The 20,575-nt window shown below is 44.4% G+C and overlaps 2 protein-coding genes across 6 annotated transcripts in view; one reads left to right on the top strand and one right to left on the bottom strand.

Annotated features, from left to right (window-relative positions):
- Positions 1 to 2,820, top strand: part of LOC110485985 (voltage-dependent calcium channel gamma-1 subunit) — a 38,850-nt gene extending 36,030 nt beyond the window's left edge. For both annotated transcript variants that reach the window (XM_036940645.1, XM_021557255.2), the window contains 2 exons: positions 455 to 592; positions 799 to 2,820. In XM_036940645.1, coding sequence (XP_036796540.1) covers positions 455 to 592; positions 799 to 1,028 — 368 coding nt within the window. In that variant the 3' untranslated portion in view covers positions 1,029 to 2,820. The remainder of the gene's footprint in view (positions 1 to 454; positions 593 to 798) is intronic.
- A 1,241-nt stretch (positions 2,821 to 4,061) lies between these two features.
- LOC110485986 (probable helicase with zinc finger domain) overlaps positions 4,062 to 20,575 on the bottom strand; it is a 56,839-nt gene continuing 40,325 nt past the window's right edge. For 3 of the 4 annotated variants that reach the window (XM_021557259.2, XM_021557256.2, XM_021557257.2), the window contains exons 25-31: positions 19,009 to 19,231; positions 18,794 to 18,876; positions 17,553 to 18,054; positions 12,734 to 12,953; positions 11,981 to 12,581; positions 9,274 to 9,577; positions 4,062 to 8,414 (exon numbers count right to left, since the gene is read on the bottom strand). In XM_021557259.2, the coding sequence (XP_021412934.2) occupies positions 8,041 to 8,414; positions 9,274 to 9,577; positions 11,981 to 12,581; positions 12,734 to 12,953; positions 17,553 to 18,054; positions 18,794 to 18,876; positions 19,009 to 19,231 (2,307 nt within the window). In that variant the 3' untranslated portion in view covers positions 4,062 to 8,040. The remainder of the gene's footprint in view (positions 8,415 to 9,273; positions 9,578 to 11,980; positions 12,582 to 12,733; positions 12,954 to 17,552; positions 18,055 to 18,793; positions 18,877 to 19,008; positions 19,232 to 20,575) is intronic. The other variant, XM_021557258.2, reaches the window with a different exon arrangement.

Here is a 20,575-nt window from a genome sequence, read left to right on the forward strand (position 1 = left end):
AACGTAGAAAAATCAAAACAATTTGAGTATTGAAAAGCTAAAGTTAATTTATGCAGATCCATTTTAGAGAGGTATTTTTAGTGTTATAGGAGGAAAGTAGCACTCTACAAGTTTACAGTATGTACAATTGCTTAAGATAGAAGTTGCGCTTAACCACAGATCTAGGATCAGACTACCCTTCCCTCAATCCTACCTGGATGGCAAAATGTCTGACCCTGTATCAGTGGTAAGAGGAAACTTTAACCTCCTCCTGTGTTGTGTGTTTACATACATTCTAACTCGGTTGGTAGAGCATGGCACATGTAACGCCAAGGTAGTGGGCTTTATTCCCAGGACCACCCATATGCATGCATGACTGTAAGTCGCTTTGGATAAAAGCGTCTGCTAAATGGCATACTATATTTTCATAGGTCAGGGGTCATCTTCAAGTGACCTCTATTTGCTCTCTTTTCAGAGTACAATATCTCGGCAGCGGCCATCGCCATCTTCAGCCTGGCCTTTATGATCCTGGGCACCTTGTGTCTCCTGTGCTCCTTCAAGAAGGGAAATGACTACATCCTCAAACCTGCCGGAATGTTCTTCGCTTTCGCAGGTGAGACCAGACACGCAGATAACACATTACCTCTGTAATCTTTTGGTTGTACTGTTATCAGTGTGTTAAGGGAACAGATGCAGTACTAAAATCAAAATATAGTATAGCAAATGAAAAACAAATAATATCTGATTCAACTGCTTACCTGTGATTGGAGGTCATGCCCGTTAACCCATCCTCCTCTCTCCCTCTATGCCCAATCGCAGGTCTGTGCGCCATCATCTCAGTGGAGGTGATGCGTCAGTCGGTAAAGCGGATGATCGAGAGCGAGGAAACCATCTGGATAGACTACTCCTACGCCTGGTCCTTCGCCTGTGCCTGCGCCGGCTTCTGCCTCCTCTTCCTCAGTGGCCTCGGCCTCCTCCTGCTCTCCATGCCCCGCATGCCCCAAAACCCCTGGGAGTCCTGCATGGACGCTGAACACGAAGTGGAGTAATAGACAGAGGGATGAGACGAGGAAGAGAGTGACACTTTGTTTTAAAAGCAATAAGATCACGATCAAGATAAACTTTGTGTTGTGATATAGTGGAACCAGAGGATTATTTCACACAGCGCTTGGGAGCAGTCGAGTCCTGCATGCTTTCCCGAGTCATAGTGGAGGATCACACTACATAGTGTCATCGTGTGACTCCAAGTTTATGCCGATGTGATGGTTATTAAATATTTGCAGATAAAAGGCATTTCCACTGCCATTTCTCGCATTATTAATTTTACAGACACATAAAACATCCCACCATGTCGATTGATGCAAATGGTCTGTTTTATAAAACTGCACCGGCATTTCCTGTTTCCATCAGCCCAGTCGTTACTTTTTTTCCAAGTGTCCGGTAATTAATCAGCATGAAATGGTTGGATGGAAACCTGGTTAATGATACATTTTGACATGTTATTTAATGGTATAAATAGTAATGGATTGACATTTGACCTATGAATCCACCTTTTTCACAATGTGTGTTTTTTATGATAATTCTGTACATATGTCAATCAATTTATAACTGGGATGGTTCTGTTATTTTCAGTGCATCAAGCACTTGCAATGAATTTATGTCAAATGTATTCAGGCAGATTAAGATAAACCAGGAAATTGTTAATCAGATGCCAAATTATTACTTCATAATTAAGCATTTAATATTGCAACTCCTTTAAAATTCACAGCATACATACCACTAATTGTGATGTAAAGAAGTGATATTAAAATGATCTATTTTAATTATAGAATTTAGGTCATGTTAGATTTATAGTGGGAAAAAAAAAAGTATTTTCAGTATTCAAAAGGACTTTTATAAGAATAATACATGGCTGTCGCAGCAAATTGGAGAGGCAAATAATGTTGTCTAGTGAGTTTAGTGTGCATACCAGGCAGAATGCTAAACACCAACCGTCCACTGAATGCTTGGGTTGGAAAAGATTCAGTTCTAGCAGGTGCACACCAAACACAAAAAAAACTGCTTTTTAAGAGCTGAACACATTGCAGCCTAATTTCTTGGACTATTTGATCCCATTCAATTTAGGCGAACCAAGTACTCTATTTTTGTTGTTGTTGATGAAGGTATCAATTTCTTCTAGTTCTGATTTTAGTTAGCATCTGATGCATTTAACATCAAACTTGGAGGGTACTCAGTAGCCAACACTTTCAGGGGCATTCAGCTCAACAAAACTCGAGAGCCTTAATATGTACCATTTTAGATCCAGTAAATAGCTTTAATAGAAATATCTCCCAAATGTCCAGTCTTTTCAGCCAAACTAAACTGGACTTCTCTCCCATGTTACCAATCGTCTTTGGCTTCTATGGACAGACAGGAAATAGGTGTATTGTAAAAACCCAGTGGGTACATTCTTTTTGTTATGGATGATACTGCTTTTGTATTTACTCAGTGGAAGTGTTAAACTAGGATTCTTTTTGATACAGAAATGTACATTGCTAATGTCTCAAAACAAGCTTGCAAGTTCTAATGCCATTGCTTTCCCCATTTGATATTTGATTGAATAGATGAGGGCAGTTGATAAAGGTACTTGGCACTATGGTTACTAAACACTACATAAGACTTTGTGACTGTAGCAGAACAAAAAATTGCTTCGCCATCTTATCTGTCCTTGTCTGTTAGAACTAGCTTTTGGTATGGAATGATGAATTACAGCACAGTGGTTGTCTTCAGTTGTGCGTACATGTTATGATAACCATGCATTTCTAAATACAATAAATTCACTGATATCTAGCTTGGACGAAAGCCAGTTTCCTGTATCTCTTCCGTCCTTCTCTCCTGTATACAAGACCCCTGGGTCGTGTTCATTTAGGTACAAAACGTAAGAAATGGGCTGAACTTGCCCAATAAGAAATGCTCATTTTGTTTTCCGTAGCTAAATGTTTCCTTTGCGTGGCCCAATGAACACAAACCTGTTTTGAGAATAAAGCCTTGAATTATGGCCAATAGAGGGGAATATCCAGAAAACTCAGGGCTCGGACAGTGAGTGGCGGTAGAGCGAGGCCATGTTCTTGGGGGGGGGGGTGATGAAGGGAAGGAGGAGTCTTTGGAAGCGTATCCTCACTGTGTGTAGGGGGGTGATGAAATGAGGAATCTTTAAAAGCGTATCCTCACTGTGTGTAGGGGGGTGATGAAAGGAGGAATCTTTAGAAGCGTTTCCTCACTGTGTGTAGGGGGTGATGAAAGGAAGGAGGAATCTTTAGAAGCGTATCCTCACTGTGTGTAGGGGGTGATGAAAGGAGGAATCTTTAGAAGCGTATCCTCACTGTGTGTAGGGGGTGATGAAAGGAAGGAGGAATCTTTGGAAGCGTATCCTCACTGTGTGTAGGGGGTGATGAAAGAGGAGCAAGAGCACCCTCCCTGTCCTTCGCCACATCAGAAAGAGTCGAGGCTTTTGATCCGGATCTTTTCAGTCTCCACTCCCTTGATGGGTTCATTTAGATTCCAAACTCACAGCCAGAGTTAGTCTGGTGGCAGAGAAGAGGGACGAGAGGAAGTAACCACATGGAGAATGGATCAAAAACAGAGAGAGAAAATGACTTCAGAGCTGCCTTGGTTGATTGTAAACAAAGGTGACAAATGTTAAAGATGCAAGTCTATTGGCCTTGAGTGCAAACTGTTGGGGTACTGTACACCACTAGCAGCAGTTCTGGGTCGGGGGCCTATGCACCTGTGGAGAGAACGGTTGAGACGGCTAAGGATAAACCGATCCCAAGACGGATACAGTGTGTTGGGGTTAAGGGTTCCTCAGGGGCCACATTACTTCTGAGTGAGATAATGACAAGTCACAACTTCAATGGCAAACAAGACACCCAGCGATTTAATGAGAGTAAAGTCAATTGCGTAACCCTTCGGTCCCCTTTGGGACATTGAGACACATGGTGTGCACTTCCTTTCCACACAGGGAAATCACTCAGAGCAATAAAACTCTACCTCATCCAATCCAACAATTGAAGTACGTCTCTGCAATAAAAACAAGGAGTAACTGAGTCAATAAAAACACTTTAATAGAGAAACAAATTTTGAAAAACAAAAAACAAAATAAAACCTTTGAAACAAAGTCTAAATCCTTTATCACGACCACCACCAATTGAATTGAAACGAGTGAAAGGGAAATATTCATCATTATGTAGCCCACTCCTGTGGGTCAAGTGGGGGGGTTACAGTTAACAGGTGTGCCATTGATTTACTGTGGGAGGGGAAGAAACAGAGGAGACAAAATGGATGACAACAGGAGATGTGGTTTTACAAAGGCTGAAACACAGTGCTCTCTACTGGCTGGGCTAAAGGCTGCTCCCAAGACAAAACCGTCTGTTCAAGTTAGGGTTGTTTTAGGTGTTTTATGAAGGCTTTCGGAAGCCACTTACACACGATGATGTGTGACTGGGTGGAGGCTAACTGACATTCAAACTCTGTTGACGACAAACACATTAAAAGCTTCTGTCTCGATGCAAAGTCAGTCAGGTCACGAGTCATGACAACGGCACAAAATTTAGATTTTGAGTTTGAGCAATAAATGAAGGCCTGAAAAGGCACGGTATGGAAACAAGCACAGATCTATTACTTACTCTTGGACAAGATTACTAAGAACAAACACAGAATGGCTCAATCTCTTATGGTTTGGATTTCACACAAATCCAGATCAGACACTGCATAAATTGAGAAGAATAAATATTGCACAATTTAGAGGTTAACCAACAACTAATTTGTGGAGAACTAATTCAAATGTAATATCCACTTCTTTGCAAAGATTTTCAAAGCTCATAATATGTGCCCCCCCCCTCTCCCGTATGTCTGGGAGCAACTTTCGCCCAGCAAAATAATTGAGAGAAAACAACTCTTACATGAGCATTACATAATTCATTGACGTTAGTAAAATATCATACTTTTTTTTTGTATGTCACAAGTCATTGTACACATCAAACAATATACCAAAATGTTACTGTGTAGGGAGAGAACAAACACATTGTAATTGTTGTTGCACAAATCAAACTATTTGATAAAACCGGGGATATAAACAAGCCATGTCATCTTGGCATGCACAGAATGAATGAAGTCTTACGTGAAAAATCATTGTTGAACCACAAAGCACCGCTGAAATTAAAATCGATTTTTTTTTTTTTTAAATGGATTTAGCAAAGAAACTGAAACAAGGACAAATAATTCCTGCAACAATGATTTTAAAATGAAGTATTCTACAATAACATGTTGTATATGCCTGCAACAGAAAAACTTTGTAAAAGCAGCCAGACACCATCTTATAAAAATGAATTTAAAAAGTTATTACTATAAGATGCTGTGACTGCCAACACGGTCCATGTCTTTGAATTTGCATAATTAAAAAGGGCATACCTCCTCTTTTAAACAGCTTCTACAAAATTGAGGCGCTCCCTAAACCTCGTTTGTAAATACCTAGAAAACGCATATTTACAAGTATGTTTTTTGTAGTGATGAACCTAAAATTCACAACCTCTTGAATCTGGACCTTGGAAAGCTAATGACCAAATATTGAAATAAACTTAAGTCCCCGTAAATGTTTTGAATGATCATTTCAACTGTTTAAGAGATGTTTTTAATTCCGACTAGATTTGCTTCCTGATACTTCTGATTGACGGGCTCATACATTAAAAAGAATGACAAAATAGTTACATAAATGTACCAGTTAGAATCCAAGGGTCTTTTATTACAATATACTGAAACAAACCATTAACCAATTAAAAATATATATTTGATGGGGGAGAAAAAGGCTGCAACACAAATGAATCATGAAGAGAGAAAACTGTTTCCAGTAAATGTGACAAATATGGCTATTACACAAAAGGAATAAAAATCAGTCACAAATTTGCATTTGATAACAATCGTCAATAATTGTCGACTGGCAATTTCTTTTTTGAGCGTGCACACCAATACAAATGTATAAAGATTGGACAGCTTGATGGTTGTTTGCAAATTATTTGACAAAAATTGCAAATAGATTTCACTCCCAAGAGACACGCGTCACCCTGAAAACAAAATACCTCACTGATTGGAATGCATGTCAGAAAAGACCTACAAAACAGTGAACAATCTCTCTTTTGTGGTTAAAATAACCCACACCGATTGCATTTATTTGTTAAAAATTGAAACATTTTGAGTCGTCAAAATAAAAAAAAACGGAATATTTTTTCCTGTCTAAATTTCCAGGGCAAACAGTCATCTAAGCAACGATCTAATCAGAGCAAGAGGCTGGTAGCTAAAAGTGATGTCCACTGATGACACAGAGTACATGGAATATCGGTGAAAAAGACTGTGGTATTGCAGTACAAATCAGATAAGACAGAACCAAAAAGTAACTGATGGCGCGGGTCTAAACCAGACGGTTTTATTTCGGGCCGAAGTCCTACATAAAAGCACAAAAATAGTCTACGGTTGCAAAGTTCCCAAAATTCCCAGGTTTTTCAGAAATCCCGGTTGAAGAATTCCAAGTCGGGACGATTCCCTAGTTGCTTACTCCCCTCGCTGATTCCAGAAAATCTCCAAACGGGATTTCAGAAATTACCAGGGAATGTTGGGAAATTGTATGACAAGATCTTTCTCAAGACTTTCTAAAAAATGACCTTTAAAGCTCTGAAGTGGGTCAAAGAAAAACAAGGAGACCATTGACGTAGACCCATCATCTCACTCAACATGAAACAAATACTTCCAACTTGGCCGTGATGCCTCTCTATACCTTCAGACTCCCTCATCAGCCGTGCCTTAGTTATGACTCACGTTACCCATCCACCAATATATGCAGTTGGCCTCAAGTTTCTCCATACCGTTTTTATCACGCAATACGCCTACATCGAAGACCGTGGTTAACCCGACTAGACTAAAGGGAAAGCCAGTCGCCCAACAGGAGAACAACCCTGTTTGGGCCTCAGGTGAAAAACGGCAGAGGAAGCATACCGTGGTTCTTTCTGAAACTAGTTTGTCCAAGTTGGAATCAGACAAGAGTAGACCTCCCTTTGATGTGGCTTTGCATGCATATCATTATCTATCCTATATTTTTCTCTTTTAAAAAAAAAAAGAGGAGAGGGCCAGTGAAAAAAGGAATTTACGTACAACTAACACATTTGTATAAATGTATAATAAAGTAATCGTTTCTCTGAATGGTGTGTGTTTGCATGTGCATGTTTGTATGGATGTAAGAATCCCATTTACTGCACTAATCTGTCACTGAAGATGATTTTCAGGTGAGAATGTCTAAGGTTGAGGATGAAAAGCAAACCAAATGAAGTCTAATGTAAATGCTAACATGATACAGGAATTTAGGTACATGTCTGTTGCATACAACTCAGTCATTTATTTTCTCTATATGTACAGATTAGAGGAAAATGTATCTACTTCTATACAATGCTCCATATACTTTATATGAAATTAGTTGACCACTTAGCTTTTTCCCTGTTAACACAACTATGATGAAAATCAAGACAGAAAGTCCAAACACAATTTAAAAACGGAAAAAAAAAATAACGAAAACCCCCCCCCCCCCCCTTCAACATAAAAACCTTCAATAAGGGAAAACAGACAGGCAGCCAAGTGGTCAACCAAATGCTGTTTTTAAAATCATTTTAGTTCATTTTTTAAAACTTTTTTTTGCATTACATACATATATAAGTGTACATAATATAAGTATATATTCATATATACATCATGTGTATGTATATACCAGTAATGCATCCATTATATATACTTAAGTTTTACATATTTAAAAAAAAAAAATGTTTATGTCAGATATGTGAAACAGAAGATTTGACTTTTACAAATAAAAGTTTAAAACAAAAAGCGGGAAACAAAAACAAATAGAAACAATTTGTAAAAGCTGATTTTTTTTGTCTTTTTCACAAAAGTATTGCCATTATTAGCTTTTTTTCCAATTTTTTATATATTTTACGTTTTTTTTTATTTCATATTTTTCTAGGGGTTATTTCTCAAGGGTGAAACTCATTTAAAATAGGAATAGTATCCGTTGCTACCATTTGAACTTCCTATGCTGAGCTCTTGGAGTAGGGAAAGTGGGTCGCTGTGCTTTTTGACCTGTTCGGGGCGAGCTCTGGGTTTGGGTGGGGCGCGGAGGGCACTGGCGTAGGACATGGTGGGGGGTTTTCCAGGGTTTTGGGGGCCCCCAGGGCCCTGGCCGGGCTCTGGGGGGGCTTGCTGCTGCTGCTGCTGCGGCTGCTGCTTGCTGTTGGGCATAAGAGGGGGGAACTGTCCGAGGTGCTGGAGGGAGTGGGCGGGAGGCTGGGCCGCAGCTACTGCTGCTGCCGCTTCAGCCTTCATCTGCTCCTCTGCTGCCTGCCGCAGGGCCTTGGAAGCTACTGGAGAGAGGGAGGAGGAGGAAGGGAGAGTGAGGAAGAAGGATGAGGGAAGAGTAGGAAGGAGGATGAAAGGGAAAGAGGAAAAATTGGAGAGATTAGTTTCAACTTCCAAAATATACAACACATTGGGGGTTGCTTGTCAATGTCAGGAGAACAAATGGGCACTTAGAAAGGAAACTGACACTTTTGTTTTTGTCACGCTTGCATTGTTGGAATCATTGACAATGACAGCCGCTTCAGCATGCGGATTCGTCAACCGTACAAATGGCCAGCAGCCTTCAAATTGTATTCACCAGGTCCAACCCTGACGACAACCGTCAGAAATTGAACACCCGACTGGCTCTCACCTGAGTGTCAGACACTGACCAAACCGGACGCGTGCGTTGCAAAATCAACCTTCATGTTATTCAATCATTGCACCCACACTGCTCGCGCGCGCCAACGAGCGTATGCCTGGCCAGGCGTTAAAAGAGAAGTTGCTTCCATTTGTGACCTAATTTGTCATAAATACTTTATATGTTTCTACCTGTCCCCTAATTTGAACCATTTGTTCAGAGTTTGTTTTGATATTTCAACCTGCGTCTCGTGATCGCGTTTGGTGTGGAGGAGACAAATTCGATTTGAGCGTCCGGTTTGGCCATGGTGTCCGCTGTCACTGTTCTGCCACTGCTAGAGCGTTAACAAAGGCACTGCCAAGTACAATGAGTAGGCTACACTTAAACCATTATATATTTGTATTTTAAAAATGTAGTGATCTGCACTGTACCTCGCTCAGGTACAGTCAATAGAATGCTGAATAATTAGCACAACACTTTGATAACGGTTTCAAAAAGTCATTTGTGGTGCTTCCCATGCGTACCTAGGAGATCCCGGTGTTGGTGTTGAACGAGTGTGCTGGCTCCGTTGCATGGAATGTTCTGGAACGGGCCGGGGCCACCCCCGTTGCCGGGCCACAGCTCGGGCGGGGGGTAACCGTAGGGGGCGTGGGGGTGTTGGTGAGTGTGTTGGTGGGGGTGAGGGTGTTGGTGCTCCTGGGGGTCTGCCGGGCAGGGCTGTGGCTGCTGCTGGGCCATGACGGCGGCGTTGGCGGGGGATCCCTCGTCTGGGTAGCTGGAGGAGATCCGCCGCTGGTAGAGGGGCCGCCCGGGACCCCTGGGTTCATACTGAAAGAGGGAGAGAGAAAATAACAGACAGGTGTGATACAGAAAGGAGGCAAGGTGGGATAGAGAAGAAAAAAAAAACGAAAACGATATAGGTCAATCAAAATGGCCCATGGTACATTGAGACATCATCCCTATTCCTTTCCTCACAGTGCCAGGTCATTGCTGTAGGAATCACACCACCCTCCTCGGCGCTCCTCTTATTTGTCAACTAGTAACAGCAGGAGTGAATCCATTCCACAACGTCCTCATTTCACTTACACAACACATTCACTCTTCAGCCAGAGTAACCATTACAGTAAGCTGGGAACATGCAGGGAATCATGATAAAAATCCTGGAAAACTCATGGGAATACCAATAAGACGGGATGAGAGCCACGTGAGGGGACAGGCTGAGCCTTCCGAAGAGCAGTCGAGAAAACACCCGTTTCCAAAATTGGACAGTGGTATGAAAACAGAACAGCCCTCAGACCAGAACACCATCCAGGGGTGTTGATGACTGTGGTGAGATGAGCCTTTGGGGAGTGACAGTGTTAGATCCAACACCTTGTGAGAGACCCTTTTTTCTCCAGAAATTTTAGTTGCATGGGGGGGGTTTAGAATGTTTAGAATGACAGTAAAATTGGGCTTCCCAAGTGGTGCAGCGGTCTAAGGCACTGCATCTCAGTGTTGCGGCGTCAATACAGCCTGGGGTTCGGGCCGTGACCGGGAGTCCCATAGGGCAGCACACAATTGGCCCAGCGTCGTCCAGGTTAGGGAAGGGTTTTGCCGATGGGGCTTTACTTGGCTCATCTCGCTCTAGTGACTCCTTGTGGCGGGCCAGTTGAACGGTGATTCCTCCGACACATTGGTGCGGCTGGCTTCCGGGTTAAGCGTGTGGGTGATATGCGGCTTGGCGGGTCATGTTTCGGAGGACTCATGACTCGATCTTCACCTCTCCCGAACCTGTTGGGGAGTTGCAGCGATGAGACAATATTGTAATATCACGAAATTGGGGAGAAATTGCTAGAAGTTGCCGTTATCCCCCTAAAACATGTTTTTTTTTAGGAGGAAGGGTGAGACTTGACTAGTGCAGTGTTGAGACTTGACTAGGTGAGGTGGTGTGCCATCTCTCCAGGTCTGACTAGCCACCGTCTTGACAGCGCGCCGTTTCTCGTGATCAGGCAGGTTTGACTGCCACAGCGGCACAAAATACCTTAAAAAAAACCCTTAAGAACGTTGTAGCACCTGGACAAATTATCAAAAGTAGGGGAGGGTTTGGCCGGCAAGGATGTCCTTGTCCCGTCGCTCTCTTGTGACTTCTGTGGCGGGCCGGGCGCATGCACACTGACACGGTGTACGGTGTTTCCTCTGACACATTGGTGCGGCTGGCTTCCGGGATAAGTGGGCAATGTGTCAAAAAGCAGTGCGGCTTGGTCGGGTTGTGTTTTGGAGGACGCACGGCTCCCGAGTCTGTACGGGAGTTGCAAACACTGGAAAGTCCTAACACTTCACCTGAATACACAGGGCGAATATCCCTTTCAGCCCGAATACTGGCATCCAAAAATAGCAAAGTCTTCCAATAACGTTAATTTCCTGTTAAAATCTAATAAAGGAAAATGCCACGAGGTTGACTGGGCTGCCATGTTATCGAACAGGCTAGGCAATAACACAAAAGTAAGATGGAGAGGGCTGCTTATTCACTCTGTGGCCTGACCCAGCCGGGTAGGACCAAAGGTCTGGGTCGTGTTCATTAGGGCATGCAACGGAAAACGTTTTAAAACATTATGCACTGGGAAACGAAGCTGGGTTTTGGACAAGCCCATGTAGCCCCTGTCCATTTTCTTCCGTTTGGTGCCTGATAAACAACCCTGCACACACACTGGAGCTCTCCAGGACCAAGGTCGCCCAAACCCTGGACCACACTTTCACCCACAGGAATCCTTTATGTTATGCCCTATCATCTCCTGTCCTCAGTCACCTGGCATTAACTTTCTACTCCGACACAGTTAGCAACGTCGAGGGAACGGTAGGGAAATTATTTTTCCAGCGTTAGGGCCCCACGGAGAGCTTCTGAGCAATATGGAGCACTTTAGCTGATACATTTCTCTCAGTCATTTTTAGGTCAAACAGACAATTACAGAAAGTGAGAAAGGCATAGCTTCCATTTCCTGTGATGTTGTCATGGTGAGAAAAATGTTTTTTTTTTTTCTCAAACATTTCTGTATTAAAATCTTGAAATACATTTGCATGTACCCGCCCGTGTTAAAACATAGCATTGGAAATTAGGTGAAAAGACAGTATATACTGTAGCACAAAACTGTGACAGACAGGGCATACTAGTAATGGTGACAGACAGGGCATACTAGTATAAGTCACAGCAACTCTATTCTTCACACACACACACGGATGGAGCATAGTCCTTACCTCTTCTACATTGTGAAGGGCGGTGGCACCTGTTGTTCTGGGGGAGAGGGGGTGGTAGGGTTCCTGGCCTGGGCCTTGCTGCTGCTGCTGCTGTTGGTGCTGCTGCTGCTGGTGGTGCTGGTGGTGGAGCTGCATGAGGTGGACCTGCTCCTGTCTACTGGGGTGGGCCATGACTGGCAGCCCGTAGGGGAAGCCCTGACCCTGGGACAGCATGTGGTTCTGAGCAACGCCAGCTCCGCCGTGAGGCCACTGGGCCTCCTGGAGGAGGTACTTGACCTGCGGGGGCGGGGAAGTAGAGTGGCCCAGCTGGTGGGGGTAGGCGTTGGGGTTGTAGAGCTGGTTCCCCGGGTGCTGCTGGAGACCCGGGTTATTGAGGAGGTCCAGCTCGTGGCTGGTGGGGTCTCGGCCAGGATAGGGGCCAGGGGGGAAGGGGCCGGTGTGGTTGGAGGTTGCAGACGAGGGGGAGGAGGGGTCTCCTGGGGAGCGGGACTGGACCTGGCGGTATTGGAGCAGGCGGGACTGGGGAGGGGGCTGCATCTCTGCCAGGTCCCTGGGATCGGGCTGATCCTGGGGGGGCATCTCTCGCAGGAGGCCTGGGAACCTACAGAGAAGAGAAGGCCAATACATACCCTTAATATCCCAAGGGAGTCAACTCAGTAGAAAGAGAGGGTGTAAGAGGTCGAGAGAGAGGAGAAACCGCCAGAGATAGTGCGAAAGAGAGCGAAATGGAGAGGGAAAGAGGACAAAGGTTACCTGGTGAAAGGCGGTCCGCCAGCCTCGTCCTCCATACCGGCGCTCATCCTCCAGTTGGCCCGTGCCAGCAGCTGAGGGGGGAAGCGGGCTAGGCCGGGCTGGGCCAGATGGGCCAGCTGCTGGGGCAGAGGGAAGGCCACACCGCCCTGGAGGAAGGGCCCGGGCTCACCCCACTGGCCCAGCCGCGCCTGCTGGCTCAGGGCCTCCAGAGCTAGGGGGTCTGTTGTAGGGAAAGAGGGAGAAGAGAGCAAGATTGTTAGATTATAATGGGTTGTTGCAAAAAGCATCATACTGTGACACTTGCTGTATTTTGAAAGTTCTATATTTTGAAAGAGTAATTGCTGACATGCAAAATATTTTGAGACTATCAACAGTGGACTAATGAAACAAATCCCAAAAGATAGTTTGAGTGCCATTTGCCTAGGTAGTAGAAGCATTGGAAGACTTGGAGTGATCACCAGATTGCTAAAAGCTAGGCCTGTCTGAGTGTCTTTAGATATGAAAACAAAGTTGTGGTGACACGGGGTTGTTTCTGGACACGGTCAAAGTCTCAGATTAAAAATAAGGCATAGTCTACGGTCGCTACCTCACAACCCAACCAAGGTGTGTGAAAACAAAGAAAAAACAGGAACTACAAAATATGTTCAGACTGAGAATAATTTCAATACATGTCTACGCAGTTAAACCCAGATGAATGCTGTAGTGTCACGATGTGTTGGGTTTTATTAACAAAACAAACAGGAACACCCTTTTTCAACGGGAACACCCTTTACTGAACTTCTCCTTTCAGAGAATGGTTGAATACATATTTTTTAAAGTCTCAGGTCGACAGTGTAGCATTATTTCAATACGTTTATTGTTGTGTTTAATTAGTGGATAAATAGTTTTTATTTTATTTAAACATTTAAAAAAATACATTTTTCATTTTTTAATAATTGTGGTATCCAAATTGGTAGTTACAGTACAGTCTTACGGGAAGCACGACCCAGCCAAGCCGCACTGCTTCTTGACACACTGCTTAAGCCGGAAGTCAGCCACACCAACGTGTCAGAGGAAACACCGCGCGCCCGGTCCGCAACAGGACTCTCTAGAGCCCGACAGGGACAAGGACATCCCAGCCAGCCAAACCCTCCCTAACCAGGATCTCTATTGGCACAGCTAGCATTGCGATTCAGTGCCTTAGACCACTGCACCACTCGGGAGGCCTCAATTAGTGGATCATTTGTAAGTTGTTTTCAGAAAGCCATTTCAAATAAAGAATTTGTCAAACACCATTTTCTCTGGATTAACCGTGAGTTGAACCCTTCAAAGTCCAAAAACGTTGTTTCCCTATAGCGAATTACGTGACCTTTGCACAACTGTGTGAAATTGATACCAGCCTCAACTTTAAACCAAAAGTGAGGGCCAACACTGATGACTGGATCTCCCACAACAACAGGAGGAACTCACTGAAGTGTCCAGAACCATCAGTTATGCAAATGTGACCTCAGACTGTTGCATAACAAAGATAGACCACACACCCACTACTACTACTACTACTACTACTACTACTACTACTACTACTACTACCACCACCACCACCTCAGAGATTCTGAAGAAAAGGAAGTTAAAACGAGGTGACCTTATCTGTGCCCCAGAGCCTCTCGGGCAAAACAATTCAAAAAACAGACTAGGAAGAGATTGCAGAGATGCAGCAAAAGCTATACATGTATACAGTGAATAGATCAAGAGGAGATGCACACAGCTACAACACAGCAGTGAAATAACTCCAGGCCATTCCACTGGACAAGTCATCTCACCAACGTCTCGTCCCATTGGAAAAGGGAGCTTCCTTCTTTGCACGCAGGCCTTTATTTGTCACTGAACGACAAGAAATGTTCTGGACAAGACATTTATTTCCTTAAACTACAAAGTGGCCATCACCTCTTTCTATTGAACCAGTGTCTACTATACAATAAAGATGAGCCTGCTCGGTGTTCAGTTTGGACTATTTGCAGCTTGGATGGTTGGTTGCTGGAATTGGTTGAGTAACAACTGCATCTTCTATGAGAAGAGTATTGGGAGTTCATTGACCCTAACTGCACATACGGCAACCTCAGTGCCAAGTGCTGGGATGTATGCGACCTCAACCTCTCCATCATTCCGTCAAACTACCATGCCCTCTGTCTTGAGATAAGAGAAGGTTCTGTCCTGCAGTCTGGCGCTCTGCCTCGATAACCTCAAGAGCCTTTACAAACAGGGCTGTCTGCCCACGATTCTTCCTGAGACCTTCCAAGGGTGTCCAGGGTGAAGAAACTATGTACTGCGGTAAGTGTTACAATTCATGACTTCTATCCAACACCTTGACGAACCTGGAGGAACTGTCTATTAATCTGGGTCTGAAGAAACTCAAAGTCAACACCTGTACACAGGAGCTCTCCGATTTGTTTTGTAGGATTGTCAATACGTCACAGGCATTGACGAGCCTGAACTTGACAGACGGGATAGTAACTTTGAGACGCCAGAACTGCTTTGAAACAAAAAGGAGCTGTTCTTGAGCTTCCTTATTTCTATCGTCTTCAAGAGGCGTTTTTTTTTTTAAACATTCCCTAATGCACGTCATTTAGAAGAAGGAGCATTCAAATGCTTTGAAAACATCTCATCTCTGTGTTTATCCGCTATTGATGAGGCACAGAAACAGCTTCTGCAGCCTGGTATTAACAGATTAGGTTATTTTCCCTTTGGCGAGAAAAGCATTTCCTTCGAGTCAGTTTGTGAGACGGTTTTCAAACTCACAAATCACACAACTTGAATTTGATCACTGTAAATTCAGGAACTACACCACATTTGCAGTCAGAAACTGCTTGGGTATAAAGACGATAATTCTTGTTGGATTTCATGCCAGCATATTGGATTTCATGCCAGCATAAACTTGAGCTTGATACATTATTTGAAAAATGTCACCAAGATGAGTTTCCCTTTCTGACAAAGCTGAGCTTGGGTATTCTTTGTGACACTCAAAAAGACACCCATCATTGAGCTGAACATCTCAGCAGTTCTGTTTCACACATTTGGAGAGGCTGGATTTAGCAATCAATCAAATCACCACTATTGTCGACTTTACATTTAATGGACGTGGTCAATTGAGGTTCCTAGTGGTAACAAGATCTCACAGATTACCAAGCACATTTTCAAATGGCCTGCGAAGCTTGGAGACCCTAACACTGGAAGATAACCCAGTCGTACACGTCAAAGCTCATGCTTTAATCCACCTTACTTCCCTAAAAAGAGTATAGATTCAGGAAACTTTCTCCAGTGAGCCAGAGCAGTGTAAATCTGACTTACATTTTTGGAATCTTCCCTCAGGATTTGAAGTACATGACAATATTCTCAGTGGGGTACAACCTGACCATTATCATTGGCAGCGACAGCACCCCAAAACCAGGCTTGTCCCTTCAACTCCGTGCCCCAACTGTGTACTTCCAAGACGGCTGTCAGCCTCATGGGCAAGACAGAGTGCCTCCTGTGTGGGTCTCACTTCGCAGCAAAGTACTTTCCCTCCCTGCAGGAGTTTGACTCCCAGTCGAAGCGTTATGCAAAGTTAATGGACATGACTGACATGAACAGGATTGTGCAGTTGAGGTATCTAAAGCTGGAAAAACTGGACATTTAGCTGCAACCAGGGCTGGCCATCATGTTCCACAAGGTGACCAGGCCAGAGAGCCTGAACCTTAGACTGTGGAACCCCAAGTCTAGACAAGTATCTGAGCGGAGACCTGCACTCCATCAGGCAGCGCGAATCGATGAGTACACCGTGATGGAGAGCTTCCCAGAACCCCTGACCAGCCTGAGGTACATGCTATTCGCAGACCCTTACCTGTACTACAGCTGTGAATGCTTGGCTAATCACCTGGGCCCAGAGGCAAAAACAAGTCCAGGTCATCTTGTTTCAGGCCAGAGAAGCGATGCTGACATGCAAAAATGCTAACGGTATCCAGAACTTTGGCAGATACTTGGAGGCCAACTGTACACTGGACCTGGGATTTTTCCTGTTCCTCTGCACCTATCTGGGCCCGCTCCTCTTCATGTTGGTGGTCATACTCCATCAGCTGGCTCTCTTCCACATTGCCCGAGGCTGGCTGGAGGAAGCATTGCGGAAGGCCAACCCCAGGTACTGCTATGATGCCTTTGTGTCGTATAGCAGAAAAGACAAGCGTTGGGTGGTGGAACAGCTGCTGCCCAACCTGGAACAGAGGGGGCCTCCCTTCCTACGTCTGTCTGCACAGCAGGGACTACCAGCTAGGGAAGGACATCGTGAACAACATCACAGCGAGCCTCTATGGCAGCCGCCACACCCTGTGTGGGGTGAGTCGTCACTTCCTGCGCAGTAACTCGTGCTTGCTGGAGCTGAGACTGGCCACTCTCCATCTGCTGGTGGAGCACAGGGACTTCCTCATCCTGGTATTCCTGGAGAACATCCCACATAGGCAGCTGTCTGCCCACCACCGTCTGGCTAGAATGGTCAAGACCAGAACCTACCTGGACTGGCCCCGGGACACGGCCCTGCAGCCTTCCTTCTGGGACCATCTGTGGACCAAACTGGCCCCTCCTGAACTACAGCCCAGACTAACGCAACATTTATACCTGTACCACAAGAGTATTCAATATTTACAGATGTGAAAAAGCACAATTTTCTTTAGCTTCTTTTTATTTTCAACATTTACAGATCGTTTCCTATTTTGTTGTTATTATTGTTCCCTTGCTTTGAATAAGCCTCCCGGGTTAGAGGGGACAAAAATAAGTATCACTCGTAGAATTTGAACTCTATGGTAGAACTCACCCATCCCATCTCCCAGGCCTCCTTCCTGGTTCTCCTCCCCGAAGCTGTTAACTCGGCTGGGCTGCGACAGGGCTGGGTGGTGCGCCCCTTGGTGGCCCATCTGGGACCTCATGGAATTCCCCATGTCCTCCGGCCCCTCCTCTTCAGTCTCTGGCACAACCCTGTGGGAGGCCATGACCCCACCAAAGAAGGAGGGATTGTGCCTGCCGCTGTCGTAGGCTGGTGATAGCTGGGCCGAGTGATGCTGGTTAGACTGGCCCATGGCCGGGCCCCCACCTGGGTGCTGGGACGGCACCCTAAAGGGGAGCCTGGACACACCGGGGTACTGTGGGGGGAAGGCCCGGCCCACGGGATGGGGGGCAAAGGCCGGGTTGGGGGGCGCCAGGTGGTAGTTGAGGGGTCTTTGGCTTGAGTTGTCCTTGCGGTGGAGCATGGCATTGGGAAAGCCCAGTCCGTCTGTCTGAGAGTCCAGACTCCGACCACCGCCCGGATCACACTCTCCCTGGAGCAGTTGAACACAGTGTGAGCTGGGCTACAATCACATTGCTCATTTAGCCATACAGCAATTCTACAGAATAAGTTTAATATAGTTTAATTCAGATACATGGATAAATGAAAACGTATCAATTCTAAATAGTTCATTAACTACGAATGGGTTAGCTGACAACGTCACGAAAACGATGCTTCACTCGGGCAGAAGTCTGTGTATTGTTGTGATTCTGGATGGCCAGATGGATAAAAACGATGACTAGAAACTGCAATGTGGGGAATCGCAGGTGGCTCATTTCAGCAAGTTTTATCCTGTTCTTGATACCATGTGTTGTTTTGTGTTTTGACTGATGTCACGTTAAGGCTAACATGGCTAAAATTCGCTAGCTCGCTAACCAACAATTGTAACGATGTATTAGAGAGAGAAAACAAGTGCTGATTGTGCAAATGTATTTGTTTTCAATACACATTGGAGACTAAATGTAGCTTACATGTCGTCAACAATCAAGCCAACCCAGTCTTTTGCCACATAGTTGTATACAGACAGGTCGTTTTTATTGCTTAACAACCAACCTCTCTATATCAATACTTAAATATGTGTGAGCAAAGAAACTCTTTTTTGAAATTATGTATTATTTGAATTGTTGCTAAATTGAGACTTTAATGGAGCCTATTGAAAGTCCCTTTCTCATTGTGATAAAGCACCAACTAAGCCCACAGGGTGACTACAGAGCGAGTCAACAACAACGTACCGGTTTGTCCTTCATCTCCGAGGTCTTCCTCTCTGGTGTCTGTAGCCGGCTCTGCTCGGACTTCGCACTCCCGTCCATTTTACCTGAGGGGGTTAAAAAAAAATGCAGACACTTTTTCAGCTTCTGTACTGTGTGTGAGTTACTGTGCTAAGACACAGACTTCACACTTTCTACCCATTTCCACATTGAAGTACTACAACTTATTTGCTACACACCGTTTCTGGTGGAATCCGTCTGAAGCTCCTTGTCGGGACTAGTCTGCTGGCCCATGCCCAAGGGGGAAGGGTGTGCGACTCCACTGTAGGGGATGGGCGAGCCCCGGTTCTGGGCCTGCAGGAGGTTCAGGTTGTAGGCCATGGCCGCCTGGTGGTTCATGATGCGTGGGTCCATGGCAAAGCGGTTCTGGTAGCCGGGCCATGGCAACTGGATGGGGACAGACTGGACACCACAGCAATACGAGTCAATATAAATCAACGCACACGCATCAATACACATCAAATACACCTAATACGCCTAGTCAGAGCAGATAGGGTTGACAGGAAGCAGGTCAGCTAATTCCAGTGGCGTTCTATCGAAGTTCATTCTACAAATGTTGATTACAGTGCATTGTCCCTGTTACATAAATTATACAAATATCGCTAGAACCAAATAAGTGCAAGTCCAGGTAACAGATCATTCCTAAAGAGTGATGTTGGTACCTAGGCCAATTAACGAAATGATACCTTTTTCCTCATGGACATCCCAGTACAATGCATTAAGACTTTCACAACTGACAATTTGTAGGAGATACTGTGTTGAAAAGTGAATGCAGAATGCCTTGATGCGTCGCGCTGAACTACCATGCTAGATATTTAAGCAATAAGGCCCGAGGTGGTGTGGTATATGGCCAATATACCACAGCTAAAGGCTGTTCTTATGCACAACGTGGTGTGCCTGGACACAGCCCTTAGCCGTTGTATATTGGCCATATACCAAACTCCCGAGGTGCCTTTTTGCTATTAGAAAAACTGGTTACCAACGTAATTAGACCAGTAAAAATAAATGTTTTGTTGTACCCGTGGTATACGATCTTTGATATAAATAAATCAGCATTCAGGGCTCGAAACACCCAGTTTATAATTTCAAATATTATATGGTCTAGACTAGTGCACCCCCCCCCCCCCGATGTTCTGACGGTCTATGTGAAAAGCACAGTGGCTGATGCAGGTCGGAGGAAAGAGACAGTGTTAAAATATTAATCTGGTTCTGAGATGGAGAGCAATAGGATATTGGATTGGACTCTGCTACCTGCCAGGCCAGCTGGTGAGTGAAACATATCCATTTATTGCAGTGGATGCAAACTGACTGACAACAATGAGCAGAAATACAGAATAAAATTAACATTTTGAAAAGGACAATTTTGAACAAAGCACATCCATCCAATAATTTCCACAAAAGGTAAAAAAATAAAAATAATTTTAAAAAATTAAAAAGAAGAGGCATTGGTATGTGAAGGAATGAAGACTCTCCGATTGTTTGCATGGTCCATAGAATAAACAAATTCCGATATAAAAGCATCTTCAAAAACATTATTACAAAAAAAGAAAATCTGCTAAATAAACCCCTCAAATATAAAGAAAAATGGCCCTGAAAATAATATTTTTTGTTTCACAAAAAGACTCAAAATTAGTGCGGTGAAGAACATAAAAAAGGATGGCATCTATCTATCAAGAACATAATTTTTAAAACAGTGTGTCCCCTCCGTGTGTCGACACAGCAATTTGCTGTGCCAAATCATCCTCC

This window comes from Oncorhynchus mykiss, chromosome 13 (assembly GCF_013265735.2).
Source record: "Oncorhynchus mykiss isolate Arlee chromosome 13, USDA_OmykA_1.1, whole genome shotgun sequence".
NCBI classification, from domain to species: domain Eukaryota; kingdom Metazoa; phylum Chordata; class Actinopteri; order Salmoniformes; family Salmonidae; genus Oncorhynchus; species Oncorhynchus mykiss.